This window comes from Artibeus jamaicensis, unplaced genomic scaffold (genome assembly GCF_021234435.1).
Source record: "Artibeus jamaicensis isolate MK-2021 breed Jamaican fruit bat unplaced genomic scaffold, CSHL_Jam_final scaffold_847, whole genome shotgun sequence".
Lineage (NCBI taxonomy): Eukaryota > Metazoa > Chordata > Mammalia > Chiroptera > Phyllostomidae > Artibeus > Artibeus jamaicensis.
In genome coordinates this window covers 19,232,632-19,255,486 of record NW_026522057.1, presented here as the reverse complement: position 1 = coordinate 19,255,486, position 22,855 = coordinate 19,232,632, and the positions used below count along the sequence as shown (strand labels likewise).

General features: G+C 38.7%; 1 protein-coding gene across 14 annotated transcripts in view; it reads right to left on the bottom strand.

The window, feature by feature from the left end:
- EIF4G3 (eukaryotic translation initiation factor 4 gamma 3) overlaps positions 1 to 22,855 on the bottom strand; it is a 292,964-nt gene that overhangs the window by 177,731 nt on the left and 92,378 nt on the right. For 13 of the 14 annotated variants that reach the window (XM_037140126.2, XM_037140134.2, XM_037140123.2 and 10 more), the window contains exon 3: positions 9,602 to 9,721. The exons of the other annotated variant lie outside the window; for it this stretch is intronic. In XM_037140126.2, coding sequence (XP_036996021.2) covers positions 9,602 to 9,721 — 120 coding nt within the window. The remainder of the gene's footprint in view (positions 1 to 9,601; positions 9,722 to 22,855) is intronic. 14 annotated transcript variants of the gene reach the window in all.

Genomic DNA, 22,855 nt, shown 5'->3' with positions numbered 1-22,855 from the left:
TTTAGTTTTTGACAAATCTGAGTCATATTTAATAAGGGAATTTAAGTTCATTATTATTACACTTATCGACATGTTCCACAGCCCTACTATGTTATCACCTTCAATACTTTTATTATCCCCTTTTCTACCTATTGTTAAATTCATTGCAGTCTGAGGGGAGAGAGGCATAAGGGGGATAAACGGTAATGCAAAAAAAAATACAATAACAATTTCATTGGGGTCTACTTGTCCCATCTTTATTGTAAGGAAATTATATAGCCTTTACCATTGTTCATGCCAGCTTATCTGTTGTCTTTCAGCTCTAACCCACCCTGAAAGTAGGAGGGTGCTTTTACCTTCTGCCAGTGTGGCTTCAGACTTCCCAGCCTCTCAACGCCATTTAGAGATGCCAACAGCAGAAAGGCATGCACACCTGATATTCAAAGTACCAGCTACACTGCTCACTTCGTTCTCTCACCTAATGGGTTTCTGACATTCAAGGACCAACTTGCAGTAACTTCCTTCTGAGAAATCTGAGTGACAGTTCTAAAGGACCCTTCTCCAAGCTTGAGATTCTGGCAATGCCACCGTTTCTCTTTCATTCCTCTAGCACCTCCTGCAGTTATTAATCTCTGGATTACCTCAGCACCCCCTTGGTTATACAGCGGGCTAGTATAACAAATTCATGTAATTAATCCCCTCAATTTCAAACACTTAGTATGGTTCCTTTTTCCCTGACAAAGCTTTACCGGCTATAATGCTAAACTAATTAGGTTGCATGTGGTCAACTGTACTAAACAATTTTATAATTAAATAATAAAAGATGGGCAATTTTAATGGGGATCAAGAGTAGTAAGATTTGAAATAATAAATAGTCCTGAATAATATAGTGTAGTACCAGAACATGGAGTATCATTGACAGATAACTAAAAGATTTATTTTGCCTGTGAAATGTAACAAAATATTGTCAATATAATTTATTTATTCTACAATACATATCACTTACTGACGTAACTATAGAACAAAATATTAGGCAGACAGAAAAGCCATCAGATGGAAGAGAGAGAATTCAGATAGCTTGAGAATTTATCATTTGTCACAGAGGAAAAGATAAAGGTCCAACAGTGGATGATGAGTTTAGAATCAGATTTAGCTCTTCTTGTAACCATCAGCATGACTGAACATTTGAGAAAAAAGAACAGTAAATAAATGTACGTACTGAAAAATATATATATTGCTTATTTGGTAAGTATAACATTTTATTTTCGTTATCAGTAATTCAATATATCAATCTATAATATACATTGTTTACACTTAATCGATCCTTTTTGCTTTAAATGTTTTTACTTGCTTTAAATCTAACTTAACCTCTCTTTCACTATTTATTTACAGAATTTATAATCACGACAAAGTTTCATGATGTCTGATGATCTGCTTTTCATTAGGTGTTGAATCACTGAAATTCACAATTCTTAGCTCTATAAAAATGCTAGTTTTTGTATATTACATGTTGTAGTTAACAAAACACTTCAACTAAACTTTCTCATCTGATCCCTAATAAAACAAATAGTCCTGTATCACTCTTGTCCTCTCCCTTCTCCCACATCCCTGCAAATTAAACACTATCGCCACCACCCAAAATAAGCACATATGGATAAGCACATATACCCACCCAATTAACACAAAACAATATTCTACATATTGGTACTTATATCCTCTACTAACCTTACTTCCATAGTCCTTCCTACTCGCCCATTTTCCTCAGAACTCTTTGAATCATATGGAATGAGGTATGCCCTCTGCCCCCAAAATCCACATGTTGAAGCCCTAATTCCCAATGTGATAGTATTTGGACACAGGGCCTTTGGCAGACAATTAGGACTAGATGAGGCCGTGGGGGTATGGCTCTCATGGTGGGATTAGTGCCTTTATTTTTTGTCACGGGATTAGTGCCTTTATAAAAACATCAGAGAGCTTGCTTATCTATCTCTGTCATGCAAGGATGTATCAGGAAAGCAAACTTCTACAATCAAGAAGGCCCTCTCTAGAAACCAAATCAGCTGGCACCTTGATCTTGGACTTCCCAGCATCCAGAAATGGGGAAAAAAAAAATCTCTGTTGTTTAAGCCACCCAGTCAATGGTATTTTGTTATAGCAGCCCAAGTGACTAAGACAGATGGAATATAAATCTCTGCAGGAAACATCACAAGCACTTTAGATTGAAGTCAAACTGCTCCATTTCCTGATTCTCCTTAAAAATTACACGTTCTGTTTCCCATCCCAAAATTTAATGGCACAAGCTAATTTCTGTGGTTAAATTGAAGTTGCAATGTTCAGAACCATAAAAATCTAAAATACTTCAATGTTACAGCTAGATTAAAAAATAGACTGGTGGCACCAAAGTGAGTTTCCCTTCAAGAATTATAGAATATTAGTGAAATGCCAAGGAGATATAAACTTGCAAGGGAAACTATGAGGCGGGGTAGGGGGGGGTGCACTATCAATTAAAACATGTGAGTAGTAGCCACAAAAATAAAGAAGAGCCTCCCAGCATACATTCAGAGGAAACAACTCCTTAAATATAAAAAATCCTAAACCTTCCCCCCACCACACACACAAAATTTAAATGAAAATGGACAATATCATCAATAAAAAGCTGAGCCTACATCAAATACAACAAAAGAAACAGCTGTGAAATCTCAGTCAGTCCTTATAAAACTCTTCGGCTCTCTGAACAGTGTTGAATTGATATAGAACTGATTTTAGAACTTCTGCTCTTTATACTTAAATATTTCAAAATATGGGTTCCAGTTTTGTAGATTTGCCAAATGGAATCTAAAATCTGGGGTATACAGTGAGGCAAGTTTGAATAATAATTGCATTTAACTATCATTCTTGCAGCAACATGTAAAATCTAACCACAGACATTCTGAAAGTCACTGAGATTTTTTTCTCAGCTACAGACAATGCAAATAAAAGTATAGTTGAACAAGTACATAAAAATTACTTTAGGCATATTTCATGGTAAGTTATAAGACTGCATAAAACATAAAATTCACCTAACAGAAAAACACCCTTACTTTAGAAACATGGTTGCAATTTTTTTGGTTCATAAGAACAAAAAAATGACAAAAGAGCTCAAATTTCCTAATCAAATTATGACATTAAAATAAATCTCAACAATTTAGAGGAAAGACCTTACCACAACTGTTTAGCATATACAAGATGAAATCAGACATAATGATCTGAGTATTTTTAGGTCTTACAACTTACTTTTAAACTAATGACATTTGTAAAGGCACATTAATTTATAAAACATTTAATACCAATATTTGTTGTCCCTGGCTGGTGTGGCTCAGTGGATTGAGCGCCAGCCTGTGACCCAAAGGGTCGCTGGTTGGATTCCCAGTCAGGGCACGTGCCTGGGTTGTGGGCCAGGTCCCCAGTAAGGGGAGTGTAAGAGGTAACCACACACTGATGTCTTGCTCCCTCTCTTCCTCCCACCGTCCCCTCTGTCTAAATATAAATAAATTTTTTAATGTATTTGTTGGAAAAACTTTCTTTCAACAAGGTGTAAATATCAAACAAGAACTAAAACTAAACAGAGGATTTGGTACTAACAGGGCCAACTCGATGCAGCCAGAACTACAGTTTCCAAGCCTTCATCGAATCTTCGTGTGCCATAAATGCAGCTTCCAAACACCACTCACCTCAAAAACTACCTTAGGTGACCACATGTGTTCCATGGGGGAGCAAAGGAGTATAAAAATTATAAATTGTGCTTTGCTTTCTGGTTTTTTTTTTAAAGATTTTATTTATTTATTTTTAGAGAGGGGAAGGGAGGGAGAAAGAGAGAGAGAAACATCAATATGTGGTTGCATCTCACGTGGCCCCCACTGGGGACTGGCCTGCAACCCAGGCATGTACCTTGACTGGGAATCAAACCTGCAACCCTTTGGTTCGCAGCTGGCACTTAATCCACTGAGCTACACCAGCCAGGGCTACTTTCTTTTTTTTGAAGGAAAGTAAATACTCATCAATTCAAACAATGAAAAGGAAAAAAAACATTTGAAACTTCCTTTACTTTATCCTGGTTAGCACAGATGACTGTCAAGAGTTGTCAAACTCAGAGTTTCTTTATGAAAGATGAAAAAATTCAATTCACAAGAAAGTATAAAAACTTGTATATAATAAAATCACAATCTTAATAATAAAGATAAATAAGTTTGCGAAGCCTGAGTCAATCAACAACAGTGAGGCAACAGTGAGGAATTGTCCCATAGTAAAACAGTATCATTAAAAGGCACATGAAGCCTGGAAGCTGGACAAAGCGCAAAGAGAATAGGAACCAGGAACCATGGGTCCCTTGAAACTCACCCTTTACTAATAATGAAAATTGCAGTGTAAAAATAAATATCACTATTCCTCAGTGAAGAAGCCTTTGGCTTTGCATTTCCGCAGACAATAAAGAATCTAACCCATGGGCCACAGCCATCTCAGCCCACTACAAAACATGGCTGAGCTGCTCTCTCAGAAAAAAGAACCGAATGAAATTTCTAGGGAGAGAAGGCAGAAAACGTTCATCACTCCACTTTGGCACTGTTCTGAGCATGTCTTCTCACTGGTGACTGTGAGCACAGCTTAGGGGTCTTGACAGTGACACCAAGAGAAAAAAGAAAAGTGCCAACGACTGAGCAATAAGTAGGTTTTGTCTTGCTTAATTTAAGTAATTCAAGATAATTCAAAAAACAAGTTACTGATATTTTTTAAAGATGCAAAATGAAAGAGAAGGCAAAGTTCACCTGATATTAAATCTAAAATGCCGAATTCCAAAAATTTTCGTAGTAGTAACTGAACTAGTTTCTAAAACTCATGGAGGTCTTGAAGGGGATTCAGATCTCATATCATACAAGCCTGTTATTTACAAAGAGGAAACTGATCTTCAGTAGGAATTCCCACTAGGTCCAACCTTGAAGTAGTATTAGCAGGGGTGGAACTCTAACCCAGGTCTCCTGGTTTCTGGGAGAGTGCATTTCTCTACTTACTTTTGAAATCTGCCCCACAAGATACTTTTAAATTCCAAACTTTTTACCATTCCCAGAGTAAGGGCGTTTCTGGGTTTAGAGACTGTTCAAGTGTTTCCATTCCAGAGCAATTAAAAAGAATCCACACCTAAAAAGCCTCTGTGTCTCACAGAATTACCAGCGTGAAAATGTCATTTTAACTGTCAATTTATAACATTCTAATAGTCAAAAGGTTTTTTATACAAGATTTTTCTAAATTTATTTTTAGAAGAGATGGGAAAGGAGTGAGAAAGAGAGAAATAGAAACATCGATCAGCTGCAGTAAGCACGCTCCTAAACAGGGAGTCTGGCCCACAACCCAGGTATGTGCTCTGACCAGGAATCAAACCAGCGAACTTATGGTTTGCAAGTCAGTGCCCAACCCACTAAGTCACACCAGTCAGGGACAACAGTCAAAAGTTTTTGACTTTCATTAAACAAAACCTCCAGAGGGAAGAGGGCTACAAAGATTTAGAAGTCATGTAACAAAGGAAAATGCACACAAAGCCTTAAAACCTGGCGTGCACACACATGCATGAGCAGTATGTGTGTGCACGTGTAAATCCTATCTTCAAGGGAAACCAGCAGGTGAAGAGATTCCCACTGTTGATATAAGGAAGCAATGGGAGCACTTTTCCACATTTTCCCTCTTTTATGTTTTAAAGCTATGAAATTTATTTTCCTCCAGCTTAGCTGCCTTCACTTAGATCCTAGCGGATTCATTTAGTGTCAAACATTAAGTCATAGATACAGGTAGCTACTTGGGACAGAAAGATCTATCTAATTCACAAAGGGGACAATGTTACATCAAAAAGGGTATGCAGCTAAAGAACTTCCTTCAACCTTATCTTCAAGTTGCTTTGACTCTAACAGCTCTATGCACAAGAATAAACCACATCACAGCCAACAGAAAATGACCATGACTGGCCTCTATTTTTACATCTCGTATCAGGGATAAGAAAACACTTGGAAGATATCTCAAACCCATGGGTAGAACTGAGTTTCACACTAATCTGTAGCCAAATTAGATAAGTCAGACACACACATAAATCCTAAGGAGAACCAAATCTGACAAACATGAAAATGAATGCCATTTATTGAAAGCATTTAGCTTGTTCTGTTGAGGCAGGACTTCACATAATCCTCACAGCAACCCTCTTAAAGGGTGACAGAATTCTAATTCTCCCCTACAGAGCAAATGAAGAAATCAGGTTCTAGAGATATTAAATAATTTAGCCAACATCAAATATGCAAAAAATAACACATCACACCCCTGAACCTGCATCTATTGATTCCAAGCCTGCAACCCTTTTTCCTCTATTCTGAAGGCACTGCTTTCTATTATGGTCCATCAACATGTCAACTGTTAATGCCAAGGAGACTGAGTTTCTAATGAAACTCCCTCTTTTTCCAATTTTAAAAAAGTGCTCATTCTATCAGTAGATGTTAAAACATTGTTAAGAGACGAATTAATGGACATAAGCCTGCCTCTGTCTGAAAGTCAGAGAAGAAAAGGGGGTAGTGAACCAGGTGTGATTTACTGGGCCCATTCACCAGATTAGGCAAAAATGATAGGAAAACAGACCATAAAGGAAAGTAAAATAGTACTTGATGACCCTCCCCCTAATATTCATTTACTCTGACTTCTCAAGGTGAATAATAAAATGGCATACAGAAAGGCATTTGTAGGTTCAACAGCTGAGACCACTGCTAGATCACCCTTTCTTAAATGCAAACTATGCATTTGCAAGATGCCCTTTCAGAAAACTTTAGTGCTTTGGGTCAAATAACAACTAGAAACAGTAAAAATTTGAAATGAAAAACTAAGCTCTTTCCTTTATGTACCAGTTATCAACGACTTGCCTTTCAGTTCAAAACACACCTTGTTTGCCTGTACAGTAAAAATGAATCTGGGCTCTTCAAATATTTTCCCATTTCAGCTGGCACAATGTTAAGTTTTACCTCTAGAGGTCACTGTAGAGAGAGAGCAGGAGGAAAAGATTTTGTTTCCAGGTATCTATGAGCTTGCACAGCAGGGCTCCTCCTGCAGTCCAGGTAGCTCCTATAGATTTTGACTTTTCCAGTGTCCAGCTGCCCTACTGCAAAGCTTCTTCAGTGCCAGGCTTCAGTTGTAATGTACTGCATCCAACCCAGTACCCAGTGGCCAACAGCTTCTGTCAGGCAGTTTTGCAGCAGAGTGCCTTCTCTAAGAAACCTCCAGCATTCTAGAGGGCAAAATTATGGTAACTTCCAGAGGGTAGATTTCTAGTAAGTTCCACTGACATGGCACCACACCAGTGCCCATACCTGTGGCCTCCTGAATCATCTGAATAGTCTCTGCGGAGGAATGTTCGAGCTTAACAAAAAAACTGATGCTGATTTGTTGCTCTAATTGCTCAGTCATCTTGAAGGTGATGGCCACACAGTGCACATGCTCAGTCAACAGTGTCTACCACCCCCACTGACTAGTGCAGTGAAGTCATCACTGTTCATGCATACGCATTCCAGTCCACTTGCCTTGGCTGCCAGGTTACATTGACATCATGCAAACTGTGCTTATTATATTAACAACAGCTGCACTTTTTCCAGACAGATGTCATATGCTACATTTAAGTGTACTACACCTCAGCCTGCCCACAGAGTCACCTGGGGTATTTCCAACTTTGAGCGAGGAACTAAACAAAAGAATGCTATGAAATAAGTTTGGTGCAATGCAAGATTCTTTATCACATGGGGCCCATGATTTAGCAAATCCAAGGTTATTTGAAGCCTATGCCAAACAGACGCTGTAAGGAGCCTCTAGTTACTGTGCACTACAGTAGCTCTTCACTAAAGGACAGACACTCACTGGTGCTGCTCTGGCCAGGTGGCCCAGCTGGTTGGAACATTCTCCCAAACACGAAAAGGATGTAAGTTTGATCCTCAGTTAGGGCATGTATGGGAGGCAAACGATCATTGTTTCTCTTTCTCTCTCTCTTTCTCTCCCCACACCTTCTTCTCTCTCTCTCTCTCTCTCTCAAAATCTATAAACATATCCTCAGGTGAAGATTAAAAAAAAAAAAGACCCTAGTGCTAAAGAAGCCAGCTTTCCCTAACAATCCACGGGGTGAATTTCCAGCAAGTCCCAAGGAAGGACTTCTGGTGTGCTTCACTGGCACCGCACTAGTGACTTCTCTACCACCGTCAAGGAGCCACAGCTGCACACTCCCTGGTATCGACCCTTGAGCAGCAGGCTCTTCCACAGGTGCTCCATCTCAGCCCCAGAGAGGCAGCTGCTCCCTTGTATTTTCATACTCTTTAGAGTTCTCTTTTGTATTAGCCAATCCCTCGTTACTCCAATTCCCTGTAACACTTAATAATCCTTTATAATAAATTTTCCCTATTCAAAATACAACAGTTTTACTCTCTTGATTAGGAATTACACCAATATACCTTATTAATACCTTGGGTGGTTCAGTGCTATGAAAACCAACATAAGAACCTCACTTGAAATGATTAAGAGTTCATTTTGACTTGTTTTACTTTTAAAATTCAAAATTAAATAGGAATGATCTACAGTGAGTTTAAGCACAGTACTAAGTCTAAATTAATTAATATATTTCTTAATAGGACTGTTTCAATAATGAATTGGCAAGTTGTACATTCCTTCTACAAACATTCTATAGTCTAAACTAGCATTAATCAGTACCTAACTTATAATCACCAGTTTTCAGCATTATTTTTATTAACTCCTTATCTCAAGTTTTAAAAAGCCTAAAATATGGAAGCCAAAATTAAAGATAATGTTATAAAAATAACTTTTGTTACTTTTCAGGAGCAGTTCTTACATATAAATACTGACAAATCTCAAATAACATGGGTCAAGGTCATTGGCTTGATTTTCTACCCGTTCCAGTAAGAGACTTTATCACTTTGGCCAGCTCTTAACCACAAGGAACCCAAATAAACCTGTGACCGTGGCTTGGTGCAAGCACAGCAATATATTGGGAAATGACTTAAAAAGCAGAAGACCCACTGTGCTATCTTCCTAAAGCAGTGTTTTAATGTCTGCTGTGCCTATTAATTGGAAATACACTGAGGAGTTCATTATTCTTTAACAATTTAACAAAATTTAAGCCTAACAAATCCCAATAATCTATTTACGACATCAAAAACCAAAACAAAAAACTCCATTAAAATTATTTAAGAGGGAAAGACACCCACACTTCTTAAAAAAGTAAAAGTAACTGCCAACACTGCACTGTAAAGGGAGAAGAGGGGAGATTACAATTACAAACTGAAAAGCAAACAAGTGCTTTGTGGTTTTTTACTGAACTTGAGAATCACATTCTAACTTCTAAAACAACACAAACAAACAAAACCCCTAATTATCACTGACAGTTCCCTCTGAATGACTCCATAAATGAACTGTATAAAATTGTTAGCAGCCACCATTATGAGGTCCAAAAAAATTTAGAAATTACTCTTCAAGTAATAGAAGTTACTGCCTAAAATATTGCTTTTGAAAAAGAGAAATGCTGCTTTTACATGGAAAATTTTTTCAAATACAGTTTTCTTACTTGAGAGAGTCCAGGGGACGATGCATGTCCCGGGGGCGTTGCCGCGAGATTTGGATGCCCCTTGTTTATTTCATGTGCCGCATAAGGGGAAGGGGTCGGGGGTCCCGGCTGTCTTGCTACCTGTGAGAAAATCAGTATTTAGGAAGAGTATTATAATCATAACTTAGTATTAATAAATATAGCCTAACTGGCAAGCTTTTTAAAATTGAAGCCTCTGTCTCACAATTTAAAGTGCCAAACTGACCAAAGGCTTCAATTTTCAACACTGAAGCACTGGAATTCTTAGAAAAATAATAAACATGAATATTTTCATCGATTCAATAAAATTCTTGAAGCATAATCTACCACCAAAACCCCTGAAGGAAAAAACAGGCTAAATGAAAGAAGCCAGACTTGAAACTGCATAAGGCACAAGGTCATTTATATTACATTTTGTAAAAGGAACGGAAGAGAGATAAAGGACTGCGAAGAGCCGAGGATAACCGCAAAGAGACCAGGAGACTGGGGGTGACATAACTTCTGTGTCTTGATTACAATGGGGACTGCAAGTCTCCATGTGTTTGACAAAACTCACAGAACTGGCCACTAAAAATAGGGAATTTTACTTTATACAAATTACTTTAATAAAGTTAAATCCAAAAAACAGCAAGTTACCTGGAGTATAATCTCATTTTTGTTTTGAAACAGTACATGTATACATATATTTATCTCTGCAACTGTCTATACATGTGTGTACATATATACACACATATATACATTCTCACAAGTATATACGTCATGTTGAAAAGAGTTATAAGGAGATGCACAAAGATCTTCATAGAAAGCATTACGGCTTTCTTTTTCCCACATTTTTATTTTCTAATATAGTTCAACAGAAAAGTCACTAGCATTGTATTTAAACAAAACTACATTTCCCCAGCTTTCAGCTGGCAATAAACTGCCCATCAGCCTGTGACAGATATGAGACCACTTCACTCAGGCCCCTTTCTCAAGCTGAGCAACCAATCCCAGCCAGCTCTTCTCTAGCACAGTTTAACCCAGACTAGCACCGCCCTCCGTGGATGGAGGGCGAGTCTGCAATCACCTAATGTTAAAGAGTCTATTCACTATAGGGTGGGGTTCTTTAATTCAGTGGTCCATAAACCTAGTGATAACTACAGACTTTTTCATAGAATCTTATTTTTAATGCCTAAATGACAAAAACCAACTATATTAAAATACGCTTGCCTACATTCATCGTTCAAAGAAATAACATTCAATACGATATTCTCTCTCCATTTTAAGTTCTTAGATTCCCCTGTAGTCTATCAAAGAGTTAAAAAGTCTGCCTCAGTTAAAAAAAACAAAATTCATCTCCAAATGGTTTTACATTTGCCTGAATTCACTCAGTCAGAAGCTGAAGAAAATTGACTTCCTGGTAACCTAACCTTAGAATTGCTTATGTGGATCTAAAATATACAAACACCCAAAAAAGGCACAGCTGCCCTGGCTGACGTAGCTCAGTGGATTGAGCACAGGCTGCGAAGCAAAGGGTCGCTGGTTCAATTCCCAGTCAGAGCACATGCCTGGATTGCGGGCTAGGTACCCAGTGGGGCCCACACCAGAGGCAACCACACACTGATGTTTCTTCCCCCCCCCCAACCCCGCTTCTCCGTCACTTCCCCCTCTCTAACAATAAATTTTTTTAAAAGTTTGAAGTAAATACCTGACACACGAACCTAATTAATTTTTCTGAATTTTTATAGTTACTAAATACATGCTTATTAAGCAAATAAATAAAAAGACTGCTGATTTTACCAATCCAAAAATTAACAACACAGTGAAGGTTCTTTGAAATTTGTACTTGGTAAAGAAATTAAACACCCTTCTATTGAATATTCAGCATTTGATATGGCAATTAAGCAACTGCAGAATGACAATGGTGGACCAAGATGCTAATCCTTTACAATCTCTTGCCCACAGGATTCCTTTGACAGCCGGAATGTGCTTTGAAAAGACTTTTTAAAAATGTATGAAGTGGAAGTTAAATGTTTCCATTTCTATCAAAGCTTACAGTACAAAATGGCCTCTCTATTCATGTCACTCACTTTACAACAATAATTAATCCGCATCTTGAAATAATAACATTGTTCAATTTTTCTTAAAATAATTACAACTTCATTTACCAAACAATTACTTATGACAGTGCAATTTCCTGTAACTCATTTTATTTTAAAGTGGTCCCTTATCAGTTGTTTTGTTTTTAACAACTCTACACAGAATACTTTGTAAAATGGTCCTGAAGGGAATATTCCAGAGTTTAAAAAACACATTTTCAAAGTTCTCTAACATTAAAAGACTTGATTACTGTCTCTACTATTTTCTCATCTGAGAAATGCAAAAGCCATTTATAGATGACATCTAATAGAACACTCTCTGTATCTTTAAGGTTAATCTTTCTTTTGAAGTAGTAAAATCAAGTGAATACATATTAATATTTTAATTAGGTATGCAATTTAACATTTAATGAGCAAATACACATTAAACATTAATAACAGGGAATCTAAACTTTCATAAATGTCATTACTTAGCAGATACCAAGATATGTAGAAAAACATACTGAGAATTTTTTACGAGGATTATATGCTAAAATACATCCACACAATTAAATGCTTTAAAAAAAAAGGTACTGCAAGACTGAGGGAATATACAATTTTGCTAAGGTATCTGTCCTTTTAACCACAACATATAAAGTAACAACTGGGCTGTTTCTCTATGCTGAGCATGAGGACCTGAGTGAATGCAGCCCAGCACACCTGCAAGGGGAATCTCGTCTGTACCAGAACAAGGAAGAATCTTACCAGTACGAGTCCCTTAGCTAACTGCACTTAAATAAAATGTATGTTTGTATGTTCACTGTTTTGCAAAGTAGATCCATGGCTTTCATCAGATGATCAAAAGGACTAATACCCTAAAAGCTGATTGCTGTTTTTTACCTTATTTGTGAGAGTTCAACAAAAAGAAGGCAGCTTCCGACACAGCAAAGAAAATGTAGTACTTCCCATGAGCTGTCAAGTCAGATCCAACCTGTATTCAATCACACAACTTCTCTGAGCCCCATTTCCTTATCCGTAAATGAAGGTGTCATCACAAACACTATAATGTATGGAGAGCACTTAGTACACTAGTTAGGACACAGTAAAGTACTCAATGAATGTGTAAGAGCCACCTGAGTTCAAATCCAGCCTCTACTGACACTTCATAGCTAGATAACCTTGGGCAAGATACTCCCCCAACTAACAAAGGGGATATAATTATACTTACACTCTATACTTATTTTGTAAGGATTAAATGAGTTAACACAAGTGAAGTGCTTAAAATAGTGTCTGGGGTATAGTGAGTGCTAAGTGTTACTGATGACGATGAAGAAAATGTTTTATAGACTGTTTTGTCACCTTCCCCTTGGTCAATTCTCCTGACCAGGTTTGGTAAATTTTTACAGACATTTCAGGACTCATTACACTGTGCAGCAGTGTTCTCACACTAGACTCCTCAAGACTTGAACTGGAGTATGTTCACCTATCCCCACTTCAATTAAGATACAGTCCCAACTGTCTGCCAATCTGCTTTTTATGGCTTCTTAGAGTTCATCTAGTCATCAGTCTCTGCTGAACAGTCACAATCACGCTCCACTCCTCCAAGTACCTCTGCCTAATGAGAACGCAGGACAGCAATACCTTAAATGTAGCTTACTACTTATTTACACATACATGTTCTAATGTATGTAGTTGTTAATGTCTTCACTTTCCAGTATGTACTTAAAACAATGTTTTACCATCTCTTAAAGACAAGAACTCTTGGAAACAAGGATCACAGTAACCACCATCGTTTTCCACATTATCTGACAAAATAAACACCTTGTACACACAGCCATCACTCCACAGACATTTACTAAACTCGATGTGTCTCAATACCTTTAACAACTGTGCCACATCCCCACTGCTTAAGCCCCAACAGCAAGCTCAACAAGATTAGAGGCTTTTTTCCGTTTAATTTATAATGCCACAGAAAAGTAACTTCAGACGTTTTAAACTGTTAACTGTTAAACAGATAAACCTATTATATACTGAGAAAGAACAGCAATATAGAAAAAGATGGATCTAATTAATAGATACATTTTTTTCCACAAAAGAAAAAAGTAAAACTTTCTGAGGATGTGAGTACAAGGTGAGCCCAGAAAGAATAGGAAATGATGGAATATACCTAATCTTGGATGTTAACCACCTTTGTAAAATTCAATCCAGGTTCATCTTTTAAAGTATCGCGAGGCTTAGATTTAGCCAACCATGTGACTCAGCAGTCCCACTTCTAGGTTTATATCCAAAGAAAATGGAAACAGGACAGCAAAAAGGTATCTGCGCTTCAATTTTTACTGCAGCATTATATTCACAGTGGCCAACACATGGAAGTAACCTAAGTGTCCACTGACAGATGACTGGCTAAAGATGTGGTACACACACACACACACACACACACACACACACACACACGACATTTTCAAGTCAATACATGTATCTAGTTCATTCTCCTAAATGACTATACTCTGTAACAGAGGTATAGCTATATTCTTTTGAACTATTAATTTTTAAAAGGTTAGCTTCTTAATGAAAAGAACTGTGTTCCTACTACTATTTTCAGAGCCAAACATGCATACCCAAGCATAAAATGATAAACATAATTACTGCCTTTTAACTAAATTTCAGATATGTCAATTAATGTAAGTTAAACTATAAGCTCAAAAACTGGCAAGGGGGCAGTTTTAGAAAATCACATTCGATAAAGATGCTTGATAACACAATGATAACTGATAAATAGGGATAAATAATATATTAAACCTATTATAAGTGTCAAAAGAAAATTTCAGACTTCTAGCCAAGATGGAAGCATAAGCAGAAACACTGTGCCTCCTCCCACAACCAAAATAAGGACAACAACAAATTTAAAAACAAGAAATAACCAGAACTGCCAGAAAATCAAACTCTATAGAAGTCTGACAACCAAGGAGTTGAAGAAGAAACATTCATGCAGACCAGAAGGAGGAGTGGAGATGGGCAGCTGGGCAGGGAAGACTCGTGGCAAGGCTACAGCTGGAAGACGGGGGGTGGGGGGTGTTTGAGGCGGTGGCAGCTGGCGGAGTGGGCAGTCCCACATTCCAGTGCAGATAAACCAGGAGGAACAACTGGGAGGAAGACAGATGCGCAACCCAGGGCTCCAGTGAGGGGAAAAAAAGCCTCAAACCTCTGACTATAAACACCTATGGGGGTTGAGGTGGCAGAACAAACTCCCAGCCTCACAGGAGTTCATTGGAGAGACCCACAGGGTCCTAGCATGTATATAAACCCACCCACCCAGGAATCAGCACCAGGAGGGCCCAATTTCCTTGTGGGTAGCAGGGGAAGTGACTGAAAACCAGCAGAGAGCTGAGCAAGTGGCACTGTTTCCTCAGACCCCTCCCTCACATACAGCACCACGACAGAGCCACATGGGTTGGCCTGCCCTGGTGTATACCTAGAGCTCCATCCCTTACTACTAACAGATGCACTGAGACAAAATAATATGGCCTAAAAGAAAGAACAGATCAAACAAAGCTCCAGAAAAAAATACACCTAAGCAATTAAGAAATAGCAAACCTATCAGATGCAGCGTTAAAAACACTGGTAATCAAGATGCTCAAAGAAATGGTTGATTATGGTCACAAAATAGAGGAAAAAGTGAAGGCTATACAAAGTGAAATAAAGGAAAATGTACAGGGAACCAACAGTGAAGGGAAGGAAACCAGGGCTCAAATCGACAGTTTGGACCAGAAGGAAGAAATAAACATTCAACCAGAACAGAAGGAAAAAATAAGAATTCAAAAAAATGAGAAGGTTAGGAACCTGTGGAACGACTTTAAACATTCCAACATCCAGGGAGGGAGGTGGGGAGCAAGGGGCAGGGGAGGCTGGGATGGGAAAAATAGACAAAAAACTGTACTTAAAAAATAACTAAATAAAATTAAAAAAAAAAAAAAAAAAAACCATTCCAACATCCGAATCACAGGGATGCCAGAAGGAGAAAAAGAGCAAGAAATTGAAAACTTAGTTAAAAAAATAATGAAGGAGAACTTCCTCAATCTGGCAAAGGGAACAGACTTCCAGGAAGGTCAGAGGGTCCCTAAGAAGTTGGACTCAAGGAAGTACACACCAAGGCACATCATAATTACATTACTCAAGATTAAAGATATGGAAAGAATCTTAGGAAAAGAAGACAGTTACCTACAAAGGAGTTCCCATAAGACTAGCAGCTGATTTTTCTAAAGAAACCTTGCAGGCAAGAAGGAGCCGAAAAGAATTATTCAAAGTCATCAAAGGCAAGAAACTATATCCAAGATTACTCTATCATTTAGAATGGAAGGACAGATAAATGTTTGAGGGACTTATCCAAGAAAATAAAAAATATGAACAGTAAAGTGACAACAAACTCACAACTATCAACAAATGAACCTAAAAAATGAAAACAAAAACAAAAATGAACTAAGTAAACAACTAAAACAGGAACAGAGTCACAGAAATAAGAGATCACATGGAGAGTTATTATCAGGGAGGGGGCGAGGTGAGAATGAGGGAAAAGGTACAGGGAATAAGCAACATAAATGATAGGTACAAAATAGACAGGGGCAGGTTAATACTATATGGGAAATAGAGAAGCCGAAGAACTTACATGTATGACCCATGGACATGAACTAAGGTGGAGGAATGCTGGTAGGAGGTGGGGTATAGGGTGAAGGGGAATAAAGGGGAGGAAAAAGTAGGACAACTGTAATAGCATAATCAATAAAATACATTAAAAAATAAATTTCTAAAGAACTTTAAAATTAGCTGTTATTTATCATTTGTCTAATAAATAAATTTTACTCTATTTCATTTTGAGAGTCAGTCCTTGGCAATCACTACCACCCCATATTATATTTTGCACATAATAGAAGGTTCTTGGTACAACTGATTTATTTTCAGTACTAGTTAATTAAATTCATTAGAGATATAAATAGGTTGATAATTCACTTTAGTTTGCTTTAGTAGTCAAAATAAGTGACTGGCCTAATGTAGGAAACATACTAACACACATAATCCCATACAGTCCTGATATTCCACAGAAGGGGACAGGAAAATAACTATGTCTGCTAGAATTGTCTATAAAACATGGCATTTCAAAAGCACTTTGATCTATTTCCCAAATGCAACTTTCTCATGTAAAAAAAAAAAAAAAAGGAAAATAATTCATAAAACTAAGGTGACAATAATGTATAATTACAATAACACCTGGGTAACATTGTTAAAATTACATTATTTTGACCAAATAATTTCTATGGATTTATTAAAAATAAAGCAATCTGCATAACAATATGGCAATGGCTGACTAAAGAAAGGAAATACACAAAAACACTGAAGTATTTAGCACTTGAGCAATGATCCTATGTCTTTTACCCCCCAACTTTCTTAGTTTTCTGTGATGTACATTTATTAGTTTATTAAAGAAAAAAGCTAACTTATTTTAATAAAATTAGACATTCAAAAAAAGTACCTTGTGTGATAACATTTACAAGAAAAACAAAAATTTTAAAGCCACATTATTAAAATGAAAAGCAGAAGCATTTTATCTAACACCACATTAAGCTTTGGTCAGGTTTTGTTTCAAACGAATAAGAGTTAGTAGTTTCTTCATGTAGTTGGTCCTAATATCTGAATGATGATTACATACTGGGTCTTATCGGTTTAAATGGATTTGCTCATTCAACTTTCATAATGACCTTTGGAGAGGAATATAATAATGATCTCCACTTTATTACTGAGGAAGCAAACTGAGATACAAAGTTAAGGAACTTCCTCAACGACACACACAGCTGCTATAATGAACCCTGTCACCCATGTAAACTGGAAATCCCAACTCACTCACTAATATAACAAATAATACCACAGCATTTTTATCATTTAAATCTTATTAAGTCATGCCTATACTTCAAATCCTTCAATGGCTTCCCCGTGCTCACAGGCATGTTTCACCAGACAGTGCTAGGTCCTCGCCTCCCATCTTATGCTGTCTCCAGGACACTGTGCTCCCATTCTGACCACGGGTCCTCCCACCTCCAAGCCCTGCAGCCTGTGCTGCTTCTGTTTGGAAGGTTTGTGTACTTCCTCCACACACACAAAGGGCTAAGTCCTCAGATACCATCTAAAATGCCATGCTCCCAGGCTTTTCACATACCTAATAAGAATTTTTCTGTTATCAAATTTATATCCTTCTAAAGCCCTGGCTGGTGTAGCTCAGTGGATTGAGCGCGGGCCTGCGAACCACACGATCACGGTTCGATTCCCAGTCAGGGCACATGCCTGGGTTGCAGGCCCGTTCCCTGCAGGCCAGTTCCCAGCAGGGGACACATGAAAGGCAACCATACATTGATGTTTCTCTCCCTCTCTCCTTCCCCCTTTCCCCTCTAAAGATAAATAAATAAAATCTTAAAAAAAAAAACTTAAAAAAAAAAATGTATATCCTTCTAAACACTTACTACTGCCCTGGCTGGTGTGGCTCAGTGGATTGAGCGCGGGCCTGCGAACCAAACAACCTCAGTTCGATTCCCAGTCAGAACACATGCCTGGGTTGCAGGCCAGTTACCAGCAGGGGACCCACGAGAGGCAACCATACATTGATATTTCTCTCCCTCTCTCCTTCCCTTTCCCTCTAAAGATAAATAAATAAAATTTAAAAAAAACATTACCATTATTTTTTATTTTCATTTCAATGTTTCTCTCCCAGAACCTTAAAAGTACATAGTACATACTCCACAAAGATTGGCTAGATAAAGGAATGTAAACAATTTTAAGTTAAAATAATAATTTTGTCTAACATTTAAGGAAAATTAGGTCAGAGTTTCTCCAGAGTGGCACTGCGGACACTGTGGAAAGGGTCATTCTTTGCGAGGCTGGCTACTGCACTTCAGAACGTTTGCTGCATCCCTGGCCTCTTGGCCACTGAATGCCACTAGCACCCTTCCCTCCCACCCCGAGCTGTGACAGCCAAAGATGTCTCCAGATGTTGCCAAACGTCTCCTGGGGGTGGGGAGGGGAGGCGTGGGGCACAATCATTTCCAGTTGAGAACCACTGAGCTAGGTGGTTTCAAATGATTGGAGAATTCTGATTTGAACATTCTATCAGTGTCCAAAATTAAGAAATTATCTAAACACCAACAAATTGTATAACATGGTTAAAATGAACAAATTCCTAGACACACAAAATTTACCAAGACTAAATAATGAATAGAAAATCTGAAGATCCATAACCAGTCAGGAAATTGAATCAGTAATCAAACATCTCCCAACAACAACAACAAAAATCTCTTGAACTTGATGGTTTAACTGGTGAATTTTACCAAACATGTAAAAAATAACTAATGCCAGATTCCTGTCAAGATAGAGGCAGAAGTGAACACGGATCACCTCCTCACACAACCACATCGAAATAACAACTACAATACAGAACAACCATCACTTAGAAAGATCAGAAGTCAAGTTGAATGGAAGTCCAACAACTACGGAATTAAAGAAACCTCGTACATCCAGACTGGTAGGAGGGACAGAGAAATGGAACAAGCTGGCCTCACATGCACGTGTGGTGGATAAAAACTTGGAAGGGATATCACAGGAGTGAAGAGTCCTAGCCCCACACCAGGCCCCCCAGGGGCCCAGGGTTCCAGCGCCAGGAAGATAATTCTCCATAACTTCTGGCTACAAAAAACACTGAGAATTGAGTTGGTGGAAAAAACTTGTGGAGACCCAAGCACTTCCTCTTAAAGAACCCACACATGGACTTACTCTGTCTCACTCCCTCAGAGCTCCAGCACCAGGGTAGCAGCTTTAAAGGCATCAGGGCAAACAGGGAGGAACTGAAGTGTCTAGTATCTAGGCAAGAACTAGGGTACAGCTTTCTCCCAGATAGAAAGGCAGGGCATAAACCACTGTCTCTTCTGTGAACCCACCCGGGAACAAAGCCACAGAGCTCAGGCCAGTACCCTATCTGAGACTCCATTAACCTGGCTAACACTGTCTGCCCCACCCTGGAGATCCCTGGGACTCTGTCCCACCCAAACTATAGGCCTACCCAAGCTTTGTGGCTTTTTATGAGTGGCTACTCTTGGCTCATGCTTCGAAACTTCCTAAATCCACTGAAACAAGCAACAGTCAGCCTCAGTGAGGCCCTAGCCCCTTCTTCAGTGGCCCCAGGCCCAGCACTAGCAGCAGCCGGCCTAGATTCACAGTGTGGCTTTGCCTGGGAATCTCCGAGTCCAGCACAAGTAGCAGACATCTCTCAGATTGCTTTATAGCTGAAACAGGGTGGCCCCCAACAGAACAGAGGTGGGAACTGACCTTGGCCTGCACCACCTGGGAAACCCCAGGGCCTGCACACCCAGTGGACAGCTACAGACTGTGCCACCATCCTGCCCCTGCACAACTGATTCTCCATGGATAGTAGAGGCTGGTGATAAGTGACCACAGCCAGTCCTTACAGCTGAATGGCTTGGGTAAATGCCTCCCACAGACCTGCCAACAGCAACCAAAGCTCAACTACAAGAGGACGATGTACTAGCCCACATGAAGGATGCACTCGAGCACACAGTTTGGTTGACAGGAGAGGCTGTGCCACTGGACCCTACAGGACATCTTCTACGTTAGAGCACACTGCCAAGACAGGGAGTCACAGCAGCTCTACCTAATACATAATAACAAATGCAGGGAGGGAGACAGAGAAACATGGCCCAAATGAAAGAACAGATCAAAACTCTAGAAAAAGAACTAAACAGAAAATGGAGATAAGCAATCTATCAGATGTGGAGTTCAAAACACTCGTTATTAGGATGCTCAAGGAACTTAGTGAGGACCTCTACAACATTAAAAAATCCAGTCAGAAACAAAGGACATACTAATTGAAATAAAGAACAATTTACAGGGAAACAACAGTAGAGTGGATGAAGCCAAGAATCAATCAATGATTTGGAACATAAGGAAGCAAAAAACAACCCATCGGACCAACAAGAAGAAAGAAGAATCCAAAAAAAAACACCAAGGATAATGTAAGCAGCCTCTTGGACAAATTCACGCAGTCCAACATTCACATCATAGGGGTGCCAGAGGGAGAAAAGGGCAAGAAATTGGAAACCTATTTGAAAAAATAATCAAACAAAACTTCCCTAATTTAGTGAGGGAAATAGACATTATAAGTGCAGAAAGCACAGAGTCCCAAACAAGATGGAGCAAAGAGGCCCGCTCCAAGGCACATCATAATTAAAATGCCAAAGGTTAAAGATAAAGAAGATAAAGAGAGAATCTTAAAAGCAGCAAGAGAAAAGAAGTTAGACACCAACAGGGGACTTCCCATAAAACTGTCAGCTGATTTCTGAAAAGAAACTTCGCAGGCTAGCAGGGATTGGCAAGAAAAAGTCAAACTCATGAAAAGCAGGGACCTATAGCCAAGAATGCTCTACAGAGCAAAGCAATCATTTAGAATCAAAGGGCAGATAAAGAGCTTCTCAGACAAGAAAAAAACTAAAGGAGTTCATCACCAAACCATTATTATATGAAATGTTAAAGCGACTTATTAAGAAAAAGATCAAAACTATGAACAATAAAATGGCAATACATATATACCTATCAACAACAACTGAGTCTAAAAAAACTAAGCAAACAAGAACAGAGACAGAATCATGGATATAGAAAGTGTTTGGATGGCTGCCAGATGGGAGGGGTGTGTGGGGAATGGGTGAAGAGGTGAGGGGACTAAGAAGTACAAATAGGTAGTTATAGAATAGCCATGGGGATGTAACGCACAGTATAAGACATGGAGTAGCCATACACATGACCCATGGACATGAACAATGGTGGGGGGATGCCAGAGGTACTGCAGCGTGCTGAGTGGAGGGCAATGAAGGGGGACAAACTGGGATACCTGTAATAACATAATCAATAAAGTACAATTAGCTCTGGCTGGTGTTGCTCAGTGGACTGAGTGCTGGTCTGCAAACCAAAGGGTCACATGCTCAATTCCCAGTCAGGGCACATGCCTTGATGACAGGCCGGGTTCCCCAGTTGGGACATGGGAAAGACAGTCAACTGATTTGTCTCTCGTACAATGATCTTTCCCTCCTCCTTTTTCTCCCTCCCTTCCCCTCTAAGAGGTAAATAAATAAAATCTTTAAAAAGAATAAAGTACAATTAAAACAATAATTAATAACAACTCTTCTCAAACTTTTCCAAAAAACTGAAGAGGCAACACTTCCTACATCTATGAGGCCCAATTTATCCTAATACCAAGGTAAGATAAGACTCTGTAAGACAATTACAGACCAACACCTCTTATGAACAATGATGCAAAAACCCTTAAATACTAACAAACAAAACTCAGCAGCATGTTTAAAGAATTACACACTATTGGGATTTATTCCTGAAATGCAAAGGTAATTCAATATTTTGACACTGATCAATGTAATACATCACAACAATAAAATGAAGGGAAAAACCAACATGATCATTTCAAGCAATGTAGAAAAACTATCTGACAAACATTTACATTCTCCCATGAAAAATAAAACCCACTCAAAAAACTAGGAATAGAAGGAAACAACAACATAATAAAAGCTATCCACGAAAAACCCATAGCGAACACAATACTCAATGGTGAAAGACTGAAAGCTTTTCTTTCCTCTCAGATCAGGAACAAGGCAAGGATGCCTGCATGGCCAGTTCCATTCAATACAGTGGTGAAAATTATAGCCAGAGCAACTAGGCAAGAAAAAGAAATAAAAGACATCCTAATGTCTCTGAAATTATATTAAAAATACTGGCTTAACAGTCATAAAATCTAGTTTCTCTAAATATATGTCAAAAATATACATCATGCCTCTTTAGTTTTGCCATGTCCTCTATCATATCAATGTCCTCTACATTGATAATATATGTGTACTATCCTTACAAGAGTTTAAAAAATATTGGCTGGCCCTGGATGAGTGGCTCAGCTGGCTGGAGCATAGACTTGTACACCGAAAGTTTGCAGGTTCGATCCCCGGTCAGGGCACATACCGAAATTGCAACTTCAATCCCCAGCTGAGGCGCATACAGGAGGCAACCAATCAATATTTCTCACATCAATGTCTCTCTCTCTTCCCCCTCTTCTTCCTTCCTCTCTCGCTCA